Below are 23000 nucleotides of genomic sequence, written 5' to 3'. Positions count from 1 at the left end.
CATATCAAATTGGGGTGGCATATCTGTTTGCTGTGTCCAAGTCTCCTATGCAACTTTTGCAGATGCAAACATGACCCCTGTAATTTGATTACCTTCAAATGCATATGTATCGCAATATGAATTTATTATACTGCCATTAATACTTCATCCAGGTTATACTAGATTGGAGAAAATCATTATGAAAAAAAATACAGAAGGTAACTTAGCCATATAGCATGTCCAAAATACAGCTTTATTATATATTTATTATATATACAGTTTGTTTATTCTTTTTATGGTAAGGGAATGGGTTCTCTTTTTATAGCAAAGTTACTTTTTTGTAATCTGCATAGTTCCCAAATTTACAGGGAACCTAGGAAAATGCATTAGTTTTCGGCAGCACAAAGGCTCAAAAGGAAAACATTCAGACTTCTATTAAATTAAGAATATGGAGTTGTGGCAAATATAGGGGGTATTTTCCATTACAGTACTGAACATCTGACAAGACCCTTAAACAATATTAGAAGCCAAACCTTTTTTTGTTCTTTTAAATTTGAGGAACAAAAGGGTTACGTGTGTGTTGGTTTTTTATTTTGCTTTGTTTTTTTTTTTTTTTGTGGTCTTTGTGCTTCTTTTCTGTCCTGGAGAAACGACAGTAAATCTCTTTGTGAGGTGCAATCTTCTCTAGGCTGTTGTCCCCAAACCAGTTTTTCCATTCCAATATTTCTCATCGCCTTCTCTGCAGGTGGCAATGGTTACTGGAACAAATGACAAAAGACACAGATAGCAACAAACACTTGACTGGGTGTTTTTAACCCTTCCATGAACCAAAAGGAAAGTTTTATCTTAATCGTACAGTATTCATATACCATGGATTATGGGCATGTACCTTCCAGTGATTGGACACTGGAAAAGCTTCAGCGTACAATCCCCCTGGACACCTCATTATTCTTCAGCCTACCCCTCATTGTCATTTAATGCCAATATAGAAGCAGTGTATCTGGACTGGCGCAACCTTGGTAAAACCTTGGGAGCTGTACTCAGACCCCATGCTGTGGTCTTTAATATTGTCAGTGGCAGGGTGCTACACAGGTTCAGGGATGTGGTCCATAGCTATAAAACTTTGTCCCTGAAGACCCCACTATGACAGCTTAAGCCTGGACATTATGTACAGTCCAGTAAGACAGGGTTACCCTGCATCTTTAACCATTACTGTAAAGATGTGGCTATGCTTGGAATGTGTTCACCTTGCACTGTAAACCTTTCAAACTTGGCGCTAAAACTCAGAGCTTAGTCACAGGTGGATCACCAGGTGTTGCATCACACCACTGGTCACACACTTTAATGTCTAGAACCTCTATAAAGTACTCAGGTGCTTCCTCCCACCCTTTTCGCCATGAGGATATGTTACAGAACAGTCTACACCTGGGTTAATGTGTACGCCTTTCGGACTCGCTTACCCTTTATTCCTTTCCCTATTTGGTGGGTACCCAACTGGGGAATACCCTTACTTGTAGCTATGGCGGAGACCTGGTGAAAGGTAGCCAATGAAAAATCGCAGGTGAACATTTGCTCTGCCGAAGGCCCGCACAACACTTTACCTCACAGTGAAGATGCATCCTTTGCACTAGAGCAGGATGTGGCTCTAATACTGACCTCTGCATCCAATTCTAGCTCTATTTCAGGCATGCAATAAGCGGCCTGTTTGACTAAAGCAAAAAGGAACACAAGGGGGCGCCAACTAATTTGCAGTATCAATGAGTATTTTAATAGTATTAAAAAGCCAAATGCAAACTAACAGGAACAAGTGTAAAAACAAGCTTATCTGTAGCCATGTATAATCTGGATGGCAATCCGCCCAGACGAACTGGATATAGCATGCCAACCGCTAAATGCGGTTCCTCCTGGATGAATTGCCTTCCAGCAGACTATATACATGGCTGCAGATCAGCTTATTTTTTGTTCCTGTGAGTTTGCATATGGCTTTTTAATACTATTAAAATACTTATTGATACTGCACTGTTTGCACCCCTTGTGTTTCTTTTTTGTGTTTCCAAAGATCTGTTCCTGTCTCAGGTAGAGCTGGCTACTAGAGTGTAATATTACCCATCCCATAAACTCTGTGTTGCATAAGTGGACTTTTATCTTATTTCAGAGTTCTACTAATGGTCTGTTACTCATTTCTGTTTTTCATTCTCCATTGATAATCTTTTATTATATTTTTGGGTGGGGGTCTTATGTGGATGGCTTTTTGCGCCATAATAATACTAGTTTGTGTTGTTTGACTAAAGCAATATTCTTTTGCATCTATCTTACAATTCATCTGTATTTTGATACCCAAAGGGGCATGGTGAGATGGAAAAGAATCAAGCTGCACAATGGCATGACTTTTGCAGGCACAGGAAATGGGATTTTCAACGTCAGCAAGCTTGTTGTGTAAACCTCCCTTTCCAATATGATGGCTGTCTGCAGAAGAAATGTCTTCTGCAACTTCTTCCAATACTGCCTCAAAATCCTGATGGCACCAAGCCTCTGTAGCCTAGCTGCATCAGGCAACCACCCAGTCTTCTGTTCATTCTTTTTCAAGGTTTTACCAGGTGGACGTCCAGTCTTCTGCAGATGCAGCTTCTTGGTTCTCACGGTGGCACTCTGAAGTTAGGCCTTCTGACCTTGTTGTTTGGGCCTGTTGGCACCGTTTTGTTTGCCTGATTGTTGCCCACCATTCTTATTCTTTGCCTGGGGACATCCTATGATGTATGAATACTCTGCCTGTGTCTTGTACTGTACAATTAGTATTCAAGAAATTTTTCACTTTTAAATATTCTGTATCTTGGAGTACGGTTCAGAACACAGGCCGCCCTCCTTTCGATTACTTTGTTTACTTTGCATCGCTTGCTATAAAACTTAGGGCTGACTGAGTAGAATAGGGTTATAGGGGAGGAGCCTGGGGGCATGTCTCCTAAAGTTTTGCCTGTGTCAAATCGCCTGAAAGTGCACAGCTATAACACATGGTGTGTGACTGCTCCACCTGTTTCCTGTACTATGCTCCATAATAAGTTATTTACAGGGATGTCAAAATGTCTTTATTTGCTTTTAATACACAGTAAGGGGGCCACTCTATGGAATTTAGAGCTGTGACACACTTTTGGCTTCACTGGAACTGTAGGAGTCTAGTAGGTTCCTAATACAAACAGGACAGGTGGCACTTTGATAAAAATAATCTGCACTTGGGTAAATAAAATGGATAAACATAAAAAAGGACTGAAAATTATGTTTTGCGCACTCTATTCTGTGATGCATGTAAAAAATCATGGTCCGAGCATTTTTCCTGGTATGCCTGAATGGGTAGTTAGTTGGACCATTTTTAGGAGGTAGTAACATTTTAGTCTACAGTGAAGTTGAAAAATAATAATTGATCACAAAAGTCAGCGTTTTGGAGGTTATAAATGCTTGATTATCTATGACAGGCAAAAAATGACATGCTAGCACTATTTTGAATACAACATAAACCTTAGCATCAGGTGGGCAAGTCTGGGCCACGGATTAAAATGTACATAGTGATTTCATATATTCAAACTGAACTGGAAATGCAGATTTTTTAACTGAGTAATATGTATATTGCCTGTTCTAATTAAGTCAAGCTTGTGTATTTCATACAGATTGCTAACATGAAATGAACCCTGTCCTCCATAGTTCTTGTCATAGTTGACATTTGAGCAGAGACTGTCAAAATGACATAACATGGTACAGAATGTTTTCACAAATGGTACAAACTGACCTGACTTTACCATCTTATTTCAATTTGTAATCACATATGTAATCCTTTTTACTGCATAGTTTGTTCACTTAGAAACTGAACTCTGTGAAATAATTTTTGTGGCGCAAGCTTAAAGTACCCATATGTTAAGTATATGTTGTTCAATATTGTAGCAGTTTTTTATTTTAAAGGTTATATTTTTTTTTTTTTTGCAGATGTACAATAAACTTAATGGGGGAGTACTTACTGTTGAAATTGTGAAGTCTGTCCTGAAATACGAGTTTCCTCATGTTGAAGTGGAGAGTGTTCTTGGCTCAAACTCTGAATATAATCGCAAGTTAAAGGTAAATGGCCACACAGACTGATGTTTAGTTCTCCAATCGAGGTGTAATGGTGGGCATACATCCTTTTTTTAAATTAAGACATTTTTTTTTCTGATCATTCTCTTCCAATAAGAATAATTATTATACAGATTTCAACCTATTTGATTGATATGCCACACACAGGGAATTGGATTTTGATCGATAATTAGGATACAATCATAACGTATGATCATAAGATATTGAACACAGCAGTAATTTCATAATCTGATTAATTGAAATACGATCATTTTCATGAACAAAGAATCTCAGTGTTGCCGATTGATGCAAAACAATCAATAATATTCCGCCCTGCCTGATTGACTGTTTCGTTTGAATCGCACGTCAATCAGATATTGATAAAATCCGAATGAATGAAGAAGTAATATGTTAAAACAATGTGTACTATAGTAAATTTGTACTGAAAATAAGCCATTAATTTTTCTGTTTTTTTCCTTCCATGATGAGGGACTTGTGTAACTGGCATTACCACATTTTGAAGGTTTGAGTGCCAAGTTCTAAACTTGTTTTTACACATTTTGTGATAGTAGCTGTTCTGCATCTTTAATAGGTGACAAGAAAAAGTTGTTGGTTTCATTAATGTGTCATTAAACCCCAAAAATACATGTGTGCAGCTTCAGGCCTTTTTTGACACTTTTTTCTTTTACATTTAAAAAAGTATTTTTTGCTTGAAAATTAGTTAGAATTCCCAAACATTATATATATATATATATATATATATATATATATATATATATATATATATATATATATATATATATATATATATATATATATATATATATATAATTTATTTATTTTTAAAGCAGAGGCCCTAGGGAATAAATTGGTGAGTGTTATCTTTTTTTTTTTTTTGTCACACAGTATTTGTGCAGCGGTTTTTCAAACACAATTTTTTTAGAAAAAATACACTTTTTTAAAAATTATAGCCCAATTTTTTAGTAAAATGTAAAAGATGATGTTATGCCGAGTAAATAGATACCAAACCTTTCAGGCTTTAAAATTGTGCACGCCCGTGCAATGGCAACAAACAATGTAAATTTTACTATCCATAGGTGATGTTTTAAAAGCCTTTACAGGTTACCACTTTATATTTACGGAGGAGGTCTAGTGCTAGAATTAATGCCTATGATCTGATGTTCACAATAATAGCTCACAAGAGTGGGGCGATCGCTGTTTGCATGCGTGCAGGACCAACCTGTGTGTTCGCCTTGCTGTACTAGCATGGGGGGGCAGGGGCACTTTTATTATTAATTATTACTTTTAATTTTACACCATTGCAATAAAGTTTATTTTTTATTACTTTTATTGCTGTCACAAGGAATGTTAACATCCTTTGTGACAGCAATAGGCATGTGATAGGTACTCCTTATGGAGGGATCTGGGATATATAAGACCCCAGATCTCTCCTCTGCCCTTAAAAGCATTCAAAACACCAAGATGAGTGTTTGTAAATACTTTTGATTTTTTAAAAATGGTGCCGTTGACATCCGGGTAAACCCGAAGTGATGTCATGTCATCGCTTCGGGGGTACTATCCTGAACAGACGATCAAAGCTGAATCTAGCTTTGCTTGGCTATCTGGCCACCTGGCTGGTCGATCAGGTCTCCCGATGGGATGAGAGAGCCTGAGCAAGCCGCAGAATGTGGCAGGAGGGGGAGTATTCCCTCCCACTGCTTGTAATGGCAATCGAGTGGCTAGTTAGCCACTCTGATTGCTATTACCAGAGAGACCACTGCCAGCTCTAATAAAAACAGTACCAAGATGTTGTCTGCGACTGCAAGCATCATCCTATTATAACCACTGAAAGTCCAGCGACGTACAGGTAGGTCGCTTGGTGTTAAATAGTTAAAAGAATGTACTCAAACCCATGTGCAGATGCTTGTCTTATATTAATTTGTTACTTTTTTGGATATACCTGGTTGATCCTGCCATGTCCATCCATTTTCCCATCGTCCATGGCAACTCTATTACAGCCGTTCTTTTGGCTCTTTTATAAGCCATACATGATTCAGCGGGTTGAATGAAAAAAAAATAGCAGATTCCCCCATCCACACATTCAATGAGGATGGGGGAATCCTTTCGCTGTGCTGATCGTTCAGGAAAAACCTGACATACTGGTTGTACTTGGACTTCTGTGCAACCGGCTAGCCCATACATGGAGTAAAATTCAGCTGATCCATGTATGTATGCCTTAAGTGCACATACTCTATTTGCACCTCATTTCCCCTATTGAAGCTGCCCCACGGATGTCTTTTGTCACTTGTGGGGCAGAGGCTCCAAGTGTCTGTGTAGCATCAGCCCCCTCCCTTCTTCTCATCTATATTTCAGCTACTGCCTAACATACCATGTGAGCCATCTCATAAACGTCTTGAATGTGATGTGGGACAGCTACTGGAGAAAAGGAATCCCCCATAAACCAACTTCGATGGATCCTCTGCACATTTGACAAGGACTTTCATATGGGGCAGATCCATCAGAGATGATTGATAGATGATTCCCCTCCTCTGCTAGCCATCACGCATTTCAGAGCCTGGTTGCTAGTATATTTTACAAATGCAGGAGCAGATTTTTTTTTGTTCATGGATGGACACAGCTCTTCAGTTCTTGACCATAGGCTTTTATAACAACACCTACAGGAGTAGGACACTATAGGCAGTCCTAGCTGGTATAAACCCCCTCTCAGGTATAGGCAAGTGGTATAAACCCCCCTCTCAGGTATAGGCAAGCCAGTTATTTCTGCCTAGTGTTAAGGAGTAAGGATCTAGTTCCCTGCTGGGACCTGTGAATCCATACATTTTTTTTATTTTGCCTTTTTTTTTTTCTGTTCCTTGGCTTTTTTTCCTGTGGAGATCTTCATTTAACTGCCAGGCTGAGCAACAAGCTGGATAATCTACATCCAGCAGTCACCACAGCCTGGTCAGTGAGCACATGCAGACCTTTAGCTGTGCACTGGGTTTCCTGCGACAGTCCTACTTTGGATCAAGGCATCCAGGAAGTTAAACTTCTTGCAGGGAAACAGGGCTGGGTGCCAGCAGTCTGTGTCATAGTGTTACTGTGGCTGAATGCCCACAATTCCGTTGAGAGGAGGTATTGTTTTGGGGTCCCCTCCAGGCTTTTCCTTCACAGGGAACCACTCTCCTGTCTTCTGCCCTGAAGTGTTAGTGGCAGCCATTTTCCTTCACTCCTGTTGTTTCTTCCTGGTGCTGTGGGAGCGGTCTCCTGGACCTAGAACAGCAGAGGTGTGCTTGTACATGTAGCCTAATCTGTGCCCATTTGCAGCCTCAATGCAGCCTGATATGTGCCCATCTGCAGCCTGATCTGCACCCATCTCCCATCAATGCAGCCTGATGCCCATCTGCAGCCTCACCATCTCTCATGCAGGAAATCACTGAGTTGGCAGTCACATACACAGTCCCGCCTCCGCCATCGGCATTGGACCAGCTCCTGTGATTGACAGAACACTGGTCCAATGGCGGTGGCGGAGGCGGGACTGTGTGTGTGATGTCAGAGCTGAGTGAGAGGCGATTATACAGGAGATGACGGCTCTGTGAATTCCGGCGGCGCTCGTCCCCCTCCTTCCCCTCCAAGGTACACTATCGGCATATATATATATATATATATATATATATATATATATATATATATATATATATATATATATATATATATACACACTACCCCCTCATGGACCACATTGGTTGAATTAGTCTTTAGAGTGAAGCGTTAAAAGGTACACATATATTTCACTAACAATTCCTGTGTTCAGTGGACATGTGTAGTATAATATTGAGTAATGATCATTTATTTACATGCATGCATGTACAAATAGATGCTCCGTGTACTGCAATATAAGTATAATATAAAATAGTATATCATTTGTACTTAATTTAATATCCCATCAGTTTTTGTGATCTATGTATGTATGTGTGTGTGTGTGTGTGTGTGTGTGTGTGTGTGTGTGTGTGTGTGTGTATGTATATGTGTAAAAAAAAAAAAAAAAATATATATATATATATATATATATATATTATACGCACACACACGGATATATAAAAAAAAAAAGCCAGGCTAAATGCAGCTGCAGTGTGTGCAGAGAGAGGAACAGTGTTTAGAATGAGGGGGCAGTGTGTACATACAGGCTCCCTCGCTTGCCCCCTCTGAATGTCATTGCCGGCTCTGAATGCAGAGGAGATGTCATGTAGAGAAAGGGGTGGGGTGTGCTCCTTTCCTCTCCTGCCCCTCTCCTTGCACACACTGCCCCCCCCCCCCCCCACAACCCATAAAGAGGACCTACCGTATTTATTGGCATATAACACACACTTTTTTCCCCTTAAAATAGGGGGAAAATCATGTGTGCATGTTATACGCCGATGTAGGCTGCCACGGAGGGAAAGGGGGAGGACGCTGCTGAAATAGACAGAGCCGGATCTCCTGTGTACTTGGCTCGGCTCACAGTCATGCCCAGTCCCGCCCCCTGGACGGCTCCTAGCGCTGACGTTTTGGCATTGGACCGGCGTTATGTCCATCATATGATCGGGGCCAAGGGACTGGACTGGGCGTGACGCCGAACAGAGTACACAGGAGATCCGGCTCTGTCTATTTCGGCAATGGCAAGGCTACAGATGGACACTGATCAGGCTGCAGTGAGGAGCAAGGCTGCAGATGTGCAATGATGGGCAAGGCTGCAGATGGGCACTGATCAGGCTGCAGTGAGGAGCAAGGCTGCAGATGGGCACTGATCAGGCTGCAGTGAGGAGCAAGGCTGCAGATGGGCACTGATTAGGCTGCAGTGAGGAGCAAGGCTGCAGATGGGCACTGATTAGGCTGCAGTGAGGAGCAAGGCTGCAGATGGGCACTGATTCGGCTGCAGTGAGGAGCAAGACTGCAGATGGGCACTGATCAGGCTGCGATGATGGGCAATGGCAAGGCTACAGATGGGCACTGATTAGGCTGCAGTGATGGGCAATGGCGAGGCTGCAGCTGGGCACTGATCAGGCTGTAATGATGGGAAATGGTGAAGCTGCAGATGGGCACTGATCAGGCTTCATTAATGGGCAATGGCAAGGCTGCAGATGGGCACTGATCAGGCTTCATTAATGGGCAATGGCAAGGCTGCAGATGGGCACTGATCAGGCTTCGTTAATGGTCAATGGCGAGGCTGCAGATAGGCACTGATAAGGCTGCATTGATGGGCATTGACCCTTATTTTGCTTCAAAATTCTTTATTTAAAATTCAAGTTTTTTTCCTGAAACTTTTCTCTTAAAATTAAGGTACGCCGATAAATACGTTATATGCCATCACATGGCTATTGGTCCCTTATGTGATGGCAATAAAGTCATGTTTAAATAAAAAAAATTTAAAGAGACACATAAATAAAAAAATAAAAAAAAGTTTGAGCCCCCAACCACTACAAACACACATATGCATGCATGCATGCATACATACATACATACATAAAAAACCCATGTGTTGGGGTGCCTACATACAAAAACAGCGATTGCACTACACATGGTACATATCACTGTGCACACCAGAGTGAAATCGAAAAATAATTTTTAGCACCAGAGCTCTTGGGTAACTGTAAACTGAGGGGCTTTTAAAGCATTGCCTATGGAAAATATAAGGTATTGAAGATTTTTCGCTGTTTCACAGGTGCACACAATTTTAATGCTTGACATGTTGGGTATCTATTAACTTGGTGCAACTAAATCTTTTTACATTTTACCAAAAATTGGGTACTTTATTGCGTTTGTGTGCCCTAAAATTAACTTTAGTGTAATTTTTACTGAAATTAAAAGTGACAAATAAAATTAAAACTACTACAATTTTATTTTCTAGGTTGTCTGATTTCAGAAAATATATAATGTTTGGGGGTTTTAAGTACCGTATTTATCGGCGTTTAACACGCACTTTTTTTTTTCTTTTTTTAACCAACGAGGGGGGGGGGGTCAGGCCGGCTGCCATGCCTCTCCTGGCCCTGGGACAGCACTGCCAGCATACTTTTAAAGTTAAGAAAACATTACTGCCTGCCCTTTCTCATACACCGCTCCTCCTGTGTCAATGTAAATTGAAGCCTCTAAATACCTTAATTAACGCCGCTCTTTCTGGCCACTCTCCTCCTCCCGCTCCGCCTCCTCCTCGAGTGTAGCTTTTGATTGGAGGAGGAGGAGAGTGGTCACGTGACCGCCAATGAAACATCAGAGGAGAGCAGTCACATGACCGGGTCCACGGTTAATTGAGGTATTTAGAAGCTTTGATTTACAATGATAGTAACACAGGAGGAGCGGTGCATGAGAGGGGGCTGGCAGTGATGTTTTCACAACTTCAGAGTATGCTGGCAGTGCTGTCCTAGGAGACTGGGAGTGCGGGGGGCTTTGTAATGAAAGGGGGCTGCGTACTGTGCAGGGAAAGGGGTCTGTGTAATGTGCAGGGGGTCTATGTACTGTGCAGAGGCCTGTGGAAAGTTTTTTTTTTTTTTTTTTTTTTTTTTTTTTTTTTTTTCTGAAACTTCCCTCTTAAAGTTAGGGTGTGTGTTATACGCCGATAAATATGAAAATCTTCAGGCCTGATTATTTTTTAATCATGTAAACAAAAAAATGAATATGTGTAAACACAACTTAAAGCGGCGTTCCACCCACTTTTGAGAGGTGGTCATAAATGAAACACTACCTCTCCACCCCTCATTTTTGGCTAGAAAACATTTTTTTCTTCTAACTTGCCTTTTTTTTTTTTTAAGTACAGCCTGTACTTACGATCCATCTGGTCCGCGGTGCGGGACGTCATATCCTCCTCTTTGGCGAGCCCCCTTGATATCTTCTGGGACGTGTGTGTCCCAGAAGACAGCCGGCCATTCGCAAAGCGCCGCGCGACTCACGCATGCACCGTAGGAAACGGGCAGGGAAGCCGCAAGGCTCCACTGCTGGTTTCCTTTAACCACTTCAGCCCCGGAAGAATTTACCTCCTTCCTGACCAGAGCACTTTTTGCGATTCAGCACTGCGTCGCTTTAACTGACAATTGCGCAGTCGGGCAACATGGCTCCCAAACAAAACTGACGTCCTTTTTTTTTCCCCACAAATAGAGCTTTCTTTTGGTGGTATTTGATCACCCCTGCAGTTTTTATTTTTTGCGCTATAGACAAAAATGAGCGACAATTTTGAAAAAAACTCATTATTTTTTTACTTTTTGCTTTAATAAATATCCCCCAAAAAATATATAAAAAAAGTTTTTTTCCTCCGTTTAGGCCGATACGTATTCTTCTACATATTTTTGGTAAAAAAATTTGCAATAAGCGATTATTGATCGGTTTGCGCAAAAGTTATAGCGTTTGCAAAATAGGGGATAGTTTTATGGCATTTTTATTAATTCTTCCTCCCCGTGAGGCGATCACGGGTATCCCCGTGGCGATCGAGTCCGCTGGACCCATGACCTGACTCACGAAGCTTGCAGCGTGTGCGCGCCCGCTGACCGCCTCTTAAAGAGGAACGTACAGGTACGTGATTCTGCCTATACGTGCCCTTCTGCCGCAGTATATCTGCATGAGTCGGTCAGCAAGCGGTCAATTAGAATGGCGGCACCTGATCCGATGAACGGATCGGCCACGGGGGGTGACATCGCGGGTTCTCTGGACAGGTAAATGTCCTTATTAAAATTCAGCAGCTACAGTGTTTTGTAGCTGCTAACTTTTAAAAAAAAAAATTTGGGGGTGGAACACCGATTTTAGTGGTTAAGAACTCCAGCTGGTGAATGTAAAAATGTATGAAGAACTGATGTAAACTGAACTAAACTGAAAACTGATGTAAGCTGATGTAAACTGAATAATTTTTTTCTTGACTAAACAGATGATGCCTGTTAGGGTTTTCCTCCGTCATGAAAAACAGAGCTTAGCGGAGACGGATGTGAGCGGATGTTAGCGGATGATCCACTAACGTCCACTATCCCATAGAGATGCATTGATGTCCGTTTTCATCCGTCTACGGATGGATAAAAAAATGCACGAACGGTCCACATGTGTGAAAGGGGCCTTAAGCAAAATCCCCTTCTCTGAGTTTGTTGACAGACACAGCACCCACCCTTCTATTTGAGTTTTTCTCCATCTTCTTACAGTTCTTTCTGACTAACATGGTTGTCTATAGCAGAGAGGGAGTTTATACCAGCTAGGATTGCCTATAGGCGGTCCTGTGTTCTTTTCTGCCAAGTGTCCTACTCCTGTAGGTGATGCTATAAAACCCTATGGTCAAGAACAGACGAGCTAGGTCAGTCAATGAACTCAGTAGAAAGGGATTATACGGTGAATAACAAAAAATCCAGTTTTTACAAATATATTCATTCAACACAAGTGACTGCAACAGCGCCAATGGGCTGTGCACGGCCACAGGAGGAGAAAGAAAACTCCTGCAGTGACATCTGCAGGCTGCATCACCTGCCATGCTTGCTCCACCCCCTGATCTCTCAGAAAAGTGCAGAACAAGTAGTCACATGACTGCAGAGTTAGACCCCTTTCACATGGCAAGCCCGCTCGGATCCACCTGTATGTTTTTCAGGCAGATCCGAGCTGGCCATCCATTGACTCCTATGGGGAGACAGATGTCAGCGAAGATGTGTCTGCTGACACCCATCTGCCATCCGGTCTGCTAAAATCAAAGGTATGGCGATACATCTTGGCGGATTGGATGAGATCTGATGAAAACGGATAAGTTGTCAGTTTTCGTCCGATCTCTCCAAAGGAATGAGTGGTGCTCTGACAGGCCCCTCCCCTCTCAGTGAGCAGAGACGGACCTGTCGTCCAACAGAGAGATCTCCTGCTGAGCTGGCGGACTCCAATGAGCGAATCTGCCTCGTGTGAATGAGGCCTTAAGCAGTAGGGAAAAGGTAATTACTCTAAATGTTACAATGTGATCTATAGACTATTGATTTTATTGTCCTCTTCCCTGATAAAAAAAAAATGTAAAATGGAGCTATCCGGTTTAATGACACTTTAAAGTAAGCTTTACAGAGTGACAACTATTAACACATCATTGTTGTCCTCTGTGGTAGGGCTGGTCTTTATATTAAAAGGTTTGTTTACATAACCCCTACACTGCTTTATGCAGTAACGTCCATATTTGTGAGCATGCCATGATTTGGAAGCATGATCTTATTACTTGGTCCCCTAGGCTTCAACTGGTGCTCATCTCTGCTTAGTCATCAGCAGTCAAACAGAGACTCTCTATGATTAGGCCCCAGTAGGTGGCAAAATTCATCAGAGGGAAGGCCCATGCAGAGTTTCCCTTGCTGCTTTTGCATACCTCCAAACTTTTTGAGATGGGAATGAGGGACACCTATTAGCAAATGTATGCATGCATAGGATCCACCCCCCCATGTCCCCTTAAAGCAGAATTATACAAAGAATGATTATTTAAACCCACAAGTGCTTTTTTATCCCTACTAATCCTTTATACTGGCTTTTTACATTTACAAATGCAGCAATTTACAAATTGGATGAAAGGTTTAGCAAAGGAAAACACTCTATAGTAGCTAAAAAGTGCATTTTATATACAACTATATAGATCAGAGAAAATGAGGGACAAATGAGGAGGGACAGAGGGGCTTTGTTCCATATCAGGGACAGTTGGGAACTATGCTTTTGTAATAAAGCTATTCATGTGGAAGAGGGAGCAATATATGGCTGTACATTTATTTCTTAGCAGTCAATGGTGAATCGTACTTCTTTCATGCCAGTCAACAGAGATCTATTTTCACACATTGTTCAACCTTTTCAGTGCATACTGTGTGGTAATTTTCCTGTGTATGAGATCTTATGAAACTATGCAAATGTGCAGGTTTAAGAAGTTGGGCTGATGAATAAGAGTGGAATAGGGCTGTACTTTGGAAGAAAGCCCTTAAGAACAGTGACTATACTGTATAGTGCGACAATTAAAAAAATAGTTGAAAACACTTGTATGTATACAGGTTATGAAATTCTTTTTCAAACAATAAAAATATCACTTCTCCAAAGAGAAATGAAATGCATGCAATTTATTTCTGAAATAGTTTGGCTGTGCATCTTTACTATCTTTAGCTATGAAAGTAAACCTACTTGGTTATGTTGAGTAACAAAAATTACAAATCCGAGCCTGGCAATTCTAATAATAAGATAAATGGCACAAGTTAGAGATTAGTCTTTCATTCTTCTGCCTGTGGCATTTGAAGAGGGGTCTGGAGTGGGAGGTGGCGTCTAATTTATGATTTTGTACTACAAGCAAACTGTTGGTTGGGGAAACATTAGTTAGGCATATTAAAGCATGTTTTAGATGTATTTGATGGAGTTTCATTATTGTTTCCCAGCTGTTAATTGCCTCATCAGGATGCAAAGCAGTTCATCAGAGAAATGCCTACAAAACAGGAACATTAATAATAAGTTTGTTTTATCACTGTTTCTGTGTATTTTATGGATAATCTAGAGGAGATTGCTGTTCTACAAACTTCTTCAAAAGTCGCATGCATGACTAGTCACATGGGTAATTAATAGACAGTCTGACTCTTTGGGGTGTCAAACTTTTCTGAATATAAAGCTAAGATATATAACTCATTCGTTATTGAAGCATCGTATGTTCACATTTCTTTGGGATTTAAAGATTAGTCTGCTTGTTGATATGTAAGGCAAAATCTACAGTCTCTGCCCCTAATGTAAGGACTGACTCAAACTGCCAAGCTCCCCTCACTTGATTCTTACTTCAATGTTAATTTCTGGTGCAGTGCTTTCACAGTCTGTGTGTACTCTGTGGTGCCTTTTAAAGCATGTATGTTAATCTTCAGATCAATTTCTGTGCATCCAAGTGTAGCACTAACTCTCGGTGGAGCTGCTGGTTTAAGCGGGCTGTTACCTTCACTCTCGATAGCTCTGTTTCCCTGGCACCGGGTCTAGGGTTCCGTTGAGTTTACCTCTGGACGATATAAGCACCAACACTTGAGTACGTTTTCAATGCTTTATTGAACCAAGTAACAAAGGAAGTAGCAGGAAAGAGGCAGGAGGAAAACTGCAGCGAAGCTCAGATACCTTTCTTTAGTTTTTTTTAGAACATCCTTTAAAGTTGAATACTGTAATTGAATGCAATCTCCTTTTTGTGGGACACGATCTTTGCTCGCCTGGATAGTCCTCTCTCACTTGCCTAGCAGTCACTACGAACAAAAGTCTCTGTCACAGACTTGCTCGAATTAAACCCATACGATCCTCTGCCACAGGATGTATTGGTTCATGATGAATGTCAGACACAGTAGTTGGACCTTTAAGCCAACCCGGCAGTACCATGCAGTAAGACTACTTCAGGATACGTCCTCCAACTGAGTCACCAGGCCCCTCTCCAGACCAGCACTCTGCATGATCCTTCCATGATGGGTCCTCCCCTGGGATCTTCTCGATTGTCCAGCTTCTTCACTCTGGATAGACAGCTCAGGACCATTCCTCGGCTGCTGTGGTAGGCCCCAGGCAGGCTTCTGGGCCCACCCACACGCCGCAGCGACACGGGCCTCCGGAACGGAGGACCACGAGGTGGTACTCTAACACAGTGTTTCTCAACTCCAGTCCTCAAGGCACCCCAACAGGTCATGTTTTCAGGCTTACCATTATTTTGCACAGGTGATTTGATCAGTTTCACTGCCTTAGTAAATACCACAGCTGTTCCATCTGAGGGAAATCCTGAAAACATGACCTGTTGGTGCGCCTTGAGGACTGGAGTTGAGAAACACTGCTCTAACACATACCTGTTGGCCAGGAGGGCCAGCAGGTTGCTGAAAACGAACCCCTAAACATGGCGTCTGTCCCATAAATACCCTCTCCCGGGACAGAGGAGCACTCATCCGCTTTAACACGTTGCTTTTCCAACACCCGCCGATGGTGACAACGACACCCACCGACACAATGTGGGACCACACGTAACGTCAGCCAAGCTGGATCAGAGGCAAATCTAACTTCCTATAACGAGCAATTCACTAAATTTACCTATCAGATGGTAGATCATAAATCTACCAGCGCTACACAAGGAGCTGGATCCCTGATGCATACTAATCACAGTGCCTGGTCCACCCTTCAACCAAGATTTAAATTCCACATATCTTGAAACTAAGTTCTACCCCCTTCAGTCAACCTATTATTCGGACATCAAGTGTGCTGGCAGCTGAGCCTCTTGCATTTGACCATTGTGTAGACATTTGTACACTGGCTTTGGAATGCATGGCCCTCTGTATTATGTGCATAGGATCCATTGACTCCCTGGGCATTTTTACTGCAAATGTATTTGAAGATTAGCAAGTGTACTTGCAGGCGCAACAAGGTGTTGAACTCATATGTTCGCTTTAAAGAGAATGCTGCAGGAAGAGAGAGACATCCTGATATGGTTTTATAATGGCTATTAGGAGAGACCATTCTGGGAACTTCTGTAGACAGATCTTTTAAATTTAGCCCTCAGGAAATAAAGGAATCTAGATGATTACTTCCAAATAATTTCTTACCTAGTATTTACTATACAGTGGGGATGGAAAGTATTCAGATCCCCTTAAATTTTTCACTCTTTGTTATATTGCAGCCGTTTGCTAAAATCATTTAAGTTCTTTTTTTTTTCCTCATTAATATACACGCAGCACCCCATATTGACAGAAAAACACATAATTGTTGACATTTTTGCAGATTTATTAAAAAAGAAAAACTGAAATATTTCATGGTCCTAAGTTTTCAGACCCTTTGCTCAGTATTTAGTAGAAGCACCCTTTTGATCTAATATAGCCATGAGTCTTTTGGGGAAAGATGCAACAACTTTTTCACACCTGGATTTGGGGATCCTCTGCCATTCCTCCTTGCAGATCCTCTCCAGTTCTGTCAGGTTGGATGGTAAACGTTGGTGGACAGCCATTTTTAGGTCTCTCCAGAGATGCTCAATTGGGTTTAAGTCAGGGCTCTGGCTGGGCCATTCAAGAACAGTCACGGAGTTGTTGTGAAGCCACTCCTTCGTTACTTTAGCTGTGTGCTTAGGGTCATTGTCTTGTTGGAAGGTAAACCTTCGGCCCAGTCTGAGGTCCTGAACACTCTGGAGAAGGTTTTCGTCCAGGATATCCCTGCACTTGGCCGCATTCATCTTTTCATCTTTTCCTTGTTTGCAACCAGTCGTCCTGTCCCTGCAGCTGAAAAACACCCCCACAGTATGATGCTGCCACCACCATGCTTCACTGTTGGGACTGTATTGGACAGGTGTTGAGCAGTGCCTGGTTTTCTCCACACATACCGCTTAGAATTAAAGGCCAAAAAGTTCTATCTTAGTCTCATCAGACCAGAGAATCTTATTTCTCACCATCTTGGAGTCCTTCAGGTGTGTTTTAGCAAACTCCATGCGGGCTTTTATGTGTCTAGCACTAAGGAGAGGCTTCCGTTGGGCCACTCTGTCATAAAGCCCCGACTGGTGGAGGACTGCAGTGATGGTTGACTTTCTACAACTTTCTCCCATCTCCTGACTGCATCTCTGAAGCTCAGCCACAGTGATCTTTGGCTTCTTCTTTACCTCTCTCACCATGGCTCTTCTCCCCGATAGCTCAGTTTGGCCAGACAGCCAGCTCTAAGAAGGGTTCTGGTCGTCCCAAATGTCTTCCATTAAAGGATTATTGAGGCCACTGTGCTCTTAGGAACCTTAAGTGCAGGAGAAATTTTTTGTAACCTTGGCCAGATCTGTGCTTTGCCACAATTCTGTCTCTGAGCACTTCAGGCAGTTCCATAGACCTCATGATTCTCATTTGCTCTGACATGCGCTGTGAGCTGTAAGGTCTTATATAGGCAGGTGTGTGGCTTTCCTAATCAAGTCCAATCAGTATAATCAAACACAGCTGGACTCAAATGAAGGTGTAGAACCATCTCAAGGATGATCAGAAGAAATGGACAGCATCTGAGTTAAATATATGAGTGTCACAGCAAAGGGTCTTAATACTTAGGACCATGTGATATTTCAGTTTTTCTTTTTTAATAAATCTGCAAAAATGTCAACAGCTCTGTGTTTTTCTGTCAATATGGGGTGCTGTGTGTACATTAATGAGGAAAAAAATGAACTTAAATGATTTTAGCAAATGGCTGCAATATAACAAAGAGTGAAAAATTTAAGGGGGTCCGAATACTTTCCGTCCCCACTGTATCTCCATAGCATTAATTATTTAATATTCTGATCTACGGTTTATAAATGCTTTCTTGAAGCACATCCTAAGTGTGCTTAGGATAGACATGCTTAACTGCTAACACAGCTAAATGATGTGTGTCCATTCCATTAGATACTTTAAGTGCTCTGGTATAACCTAAACATCCGATGTTCATATCTTAACTTCAGATCAACAAGTTGAGCTCTTGTACGTTCCCTCTCACACTTTTCTCTAGGTCCCTGATAACTGACTTAAGGGTGTCGTGAAGTAATGCATACTCAACCTCACCCCATGCAAAGATTTTCCAGCTTGCAGGAAAACCGTTTTAAACTGCAGATTGGGAATGAATTGAATGAAAAAACTGTTAAAAAAAAAAAATATTACAAAACGGCCAACTACCAACAGTAAAATAAACAGGATTAAAAGTGAAAAGTTTATTAGCACAGTTGGAGTCAATAGCTCTCATGTATTCCTCCTTTTTTTGATGCAGGCAAGAGCTACAGATGCTAATAGCAGCAATTTTTTGTTGACCCTCTAGAGCACATGTGTCAAACACAAGGCCAAATCCGTCCCTCCAGGCCATTTCAGGTGGCCCCCCGCACCTCTCTTGCAGCTGCAGCACTCCCCTCATATCCACCCCCTCCTTGTCTCAGCAGTCAGCAGCAGAGAGGACAGAACTTTTAGTACAGATCCTGAACCTCTGTGCAGCAGCAGCACCCTCTTGTCTCTGCATTCAGCAGACTCCAGCAATTGACTCAAGCCCTCCTCTGGTTCTCCTTCAGACTCTGCACTTTCTACTTCCCAGGTTTTTCCCAGCAGCAGCACATGGTAAGGGGGGTGCACTGTATGTAAGAGAGGGTGGGGGGACTCTTGACTTCTGGTGTAAAGGGGGAGGGATGCTCCAGACATCTAGTCTTACAGATATAACTGGCCCTCTGAGGGTGACCATAATGCCGATGCGGTCCGAGATGAAATTGTGTTTGACACCCTTGCTCTAGAGGGACGGTTCCTTAATGTAAAGTATTCTATCTAAATATATATTTTTTAAGCTTATTGGGTTTTACAATCTGTCAAACAATATATTATTTATTAGAATAAAATTACAATTAGATAGACACCAAAGACAATATTAACTGGATGCATATAATGGTTAGGGGTTTTATTCTGTTCTATTCTGCCTGCTGGGCATTGTAACATAGGCATATTTGGTCTATCTTCTTATACATCACATTTTATGATTTAACTATCTATCTATACAAATTATCTATCTATCTATCTATACAACTATCTGTCTATACAAATTATGGAATGGAATGAGAGATGGGTTTTGGTAGTTAAAAAAGAAACCCAGATCAGAATGTGTACAGGGGGTCCCCTACTTACAAACATCCGACTTACAAACGACTCCTACTTACAAACGGAGGGAGACAACAGGAAGTGAGAGGAAATCTACCCCTAGGAAGGGAAATGACCTCCTGTAAGAGTTAATATGGGTAAAAGGTGTCTCCACTGATGCTTTATCACCTATCCTTATTTCCCTATTAACCCCAAATTTTCAAAATCCAATTGTCATTGGGACAGAAAGTGAGGTGAAATCTTCTGAACAGGGGCACAGACAGCAAAACAAATGTTACAGGGGTGATAACCCTTCCCTATGCTATCTAAAAAACTTAAAAATAGATTTTTTGGCTGGAGCTACACTTTAAAAATGTACCTGTTCCGACTTACAAACAGATTCAACTTAAGAACAAACCTACAGTCCCTATCTTGTTTGTAACCCGGGGACCCCCTGTATTTGCCTCTAGGTATGGCTGCATTAAGAGTCTTTGGCTTTATGGAGGTTTAAAGAGACTGTTTACAACCAGGTTCGTTACCAGACTTGTGTAGAGATGTATGCATTCCACTTACTGTAAGCTGTTCTGTTTTTGGATCGGTGTGTCTTACAGTGATACTAAAGTCTCATTTTTTTTTATTTACAAAAAAACTAACATTTCTTTCTCATACATCACGGGACACAGAGCCTCAGTAATTACTGATGGGTTATATAGGTATCACTAGGTGATTGGACACTGGCACACCCTAACCAGGAAGTTCAACCCCCTATATAATCCCTCCCCCTACAGGGATACCTCAGTTTTTACGCCAGTCCTGTGCTGAGCTCCAAAGGGAATATCCTATATCCTATACTGGGGCAAGCAAGGCGAACCGGATCCATCTCAAAGTGTCCTTTTTAGTCCGAGTTGGATGGTACCCAGGCCTCATGTCCGAAGAAACGAGGTTTTACCTGTAACGCTTCCTCTTTTTAGAGAGCTGGACCCCGTATTTCAGAAAATGTTTTTTCTAGCCTTATTTCTGGCTGGGTGCTTTACAGGCCCAGAACTGTGGATCCCCTTATCCGTAGGGGGCCCCAGCCTCTGAAGGTTTTTCCAAACGGAGCCCACCGTGAGAGGTGAAGATTGGGTCTGTATAACAGAACCCTGCGGCTGGATAAGGTAAGGGAGATTCCACAGAATTTTTTAGTTCTAGTGGGTTTCTCCTTTGAAGTAAATGCATGCTATGCCTATTGTCGCCACCGGGGGCTGCCAAGAGCACATACCTTCTCATGCTGATGTCTGTCTCAGTGTTTCACGCTGCACAGCTCCTCCAGCCGAGCTCCAGGTAGGATGGGATGGGGGGTTCTCCTTTGGGCGATTCCCCCCAAGAATAGGGGGGGCCACAGGTGGTCGGTGAGGCGGTAGTATACTGCACTGTCACCACCGCCATCATTGCCACGTGCAGGCCCCATCACTGCCGGCCTCTCTCCTTCCTCCCAGCTCGGCCTCTTCCCCCATGCTTGGCAGAACAGGAGGGTTGGCTGGCGCGGGAAGCTCACGTTTTTTGAAAAAACGAGGGGGGGGGGGCGGTAGGGTGGAGGAGGGCGGAGCGTCAGCACGACCTCAGCGTGCTCAGATGCCAACACTGCCGGCTGCATGGCTATAAGAGGCACACTTTACAGGTGCACTCAGCCTTTGGAGGGACACAGAGCTGACAGGTCACATGTAAGTTGGGAACAGGCATTCCCCTAGGCAGAATTTAGTAAGGAAACACTAAGACTGGGCATTGGTAGCAGGGCTGTGGCTAAGACTACATCGCTCAGCAGTCAGTGTTCATTTTTTTGATACCTCCACCTTGTTGCTTTGCACTATGGGTAGAAGAGGTTCAAATACCCCAAGAACCAGAGGCTCTAGGGGATCTCCTTTCGGTTCTGAGGGCCCACTGTCTGCAGCATCTTCCCCCCCGAGGGGCCAGGGACGGCTAGCCAGGGAGAGCCGTTGGGGTCAGGGGCTACACCTGCTTCGGGCACTTCAGCCCCTCTATATATTACGCAGGAGGTTTTTTCCTCAACCAGTAATGGTTTAGAGGAAAGGTTAATGGCCGTGATCACATCTTCACTCAGTGGAAGAAAACGCACTAGGCCTTCCTCTGCTACCCAGGACCCTCAGGCTGAGGAGCTCTGGGATAGAGGAGAAGATTCCCTTTCAGAGGATCGGGATGGGACGGAAGATTCCTCTTCAGAGGAATCAGGTGGAGAAGGGCCCTCTGCAGCTTCTCAGGATGAGAAGGTCTTAGTGCAGATCCTTACTGGATTGGTCCGCTCCACATTTAAGTTGCCCGTATCTGAATCAGTTAAAGAACCCTCTTCTTCGTTGGGGTCACTGAAGCCTCCTCAAACAGCACATGCTTTTCCAGTTCATAATTTACTTGAAAAGCTCCTTTATTCTGAGTTTTTTTTTAACCGAAAAAGTTTTCAACACTTTATCCTATGGAAGAAAAGTTTATTAAGATGTGGGGAATACCGGCCATTGATGCCGCCATTTCCTCCGTAAATAAAAGCCTGACTTGTCCTGTAGACAATGCTCAGATGCTCAGGGATCCTGTGGATAAAAAGATGGAATCCCTGTTGAAAGATGTTTTCGCCTTAGCAGGCTCAGTGGCTCAACCTGCAATAGCAGCGATTGGAGTCTGTCAATACTTAAGAGACCATGTTAAGCAGGTCATCAAAGTTTTGCCTGAACAGCAGGCCCAGGGGTTGGCTAACCTTCCGGCCTTATGTTTTGCTGTTGACACCATCAGGGATTCTATCATGCAAACCTCTTGACTCGGTTAAATTGATGATAGGCAACTCCTATCCTCATATTGATTAGTGGTTCCAAATTAATAATAACTACTGCAGTAGGGAACAGACACAAAAGATACGCTCAGCATCTTTCCAAATTACTGTTCTGCTTTATTATGACGCAATTGAAGGTTTTTATGCACATGATTACGTAGGTATCACATTAATATTACAATTGTACATTTATGGTAACAAGGGGCGTTACATAGGCAGGCTAATTCTAATCAGGACTCGAAAGAATGTAAACATTTACTGAAAACATTATTAGTGCCGTGCACAGTGAGGGCAGTGTGCAATACATACAAAATACAATACAATTATATACAGAACGTACAAATTTCCATTACACGCTCGTCTTTCGCTTGGGTTGGTGCATATGCGTAGAATCTTATGGTTAAAGAATTGGTCAGCTGAAGTACCATGTAAAAAGCTCCTGGCTGGGTTCCCATTTCATGGTGCAAGGCTGTTTGGAGAAGACTTGCATAATTATATCCAAAGGATCTCAAGTGGGAAAAGCACTTTTTTACCTGTTAAGAGAAAGAGTAAGTGTCCCTCTTTCAAACGGACTCTTTCCC

The 23000-nt window shown here is 42.4% G+C and overlaps 1 protein-coding gene across 2 annotated transcripts in view; it reads left to right on the top strand.

The window, feature by feature from the left end:
* The window catches only part of UGGT2 (UDP-glucose glycoprotein glucosyltransferase 2), a 670166-nt gene that overhangs the window by 204700 nt on the left and 442466 nt on the right, over positions 1 to 23000 (top strand). For both annotated transcript variants that reach the window (XM_073614383.1, XM_073614382.1), the window contains exon 16: positions 3952 to 4080. In XM_073614383.1, the coding sequence (XP_073470484.1) occupies positions 3952 to 4080 (129 nt within the window). The remainder of the gene's footprint in view (positions 1 to 3951; positions 4081 to 23000) is intronic.

The sequence above is a fragment of the Aquarana catesbeiana genome, linkage group LG02 (genome assembly GCF_042186555.1).
Source record: "Aquarana catesbeiana isolate 2022-GZ linkage group LG02, ASM4218655v1, whole genome shotgun sequence".
Classification (NCBI taxonomy): Eukaryota; Metazoa; Chordata; class Amphibia; order Anura; family Ranidae; genus Aquarana; species Aquarana catesbeiana.
Note: the sequence above shows the minus strand (reverse complement) of the source record. Positions and strands in the feature narration are given on the sequence as shown.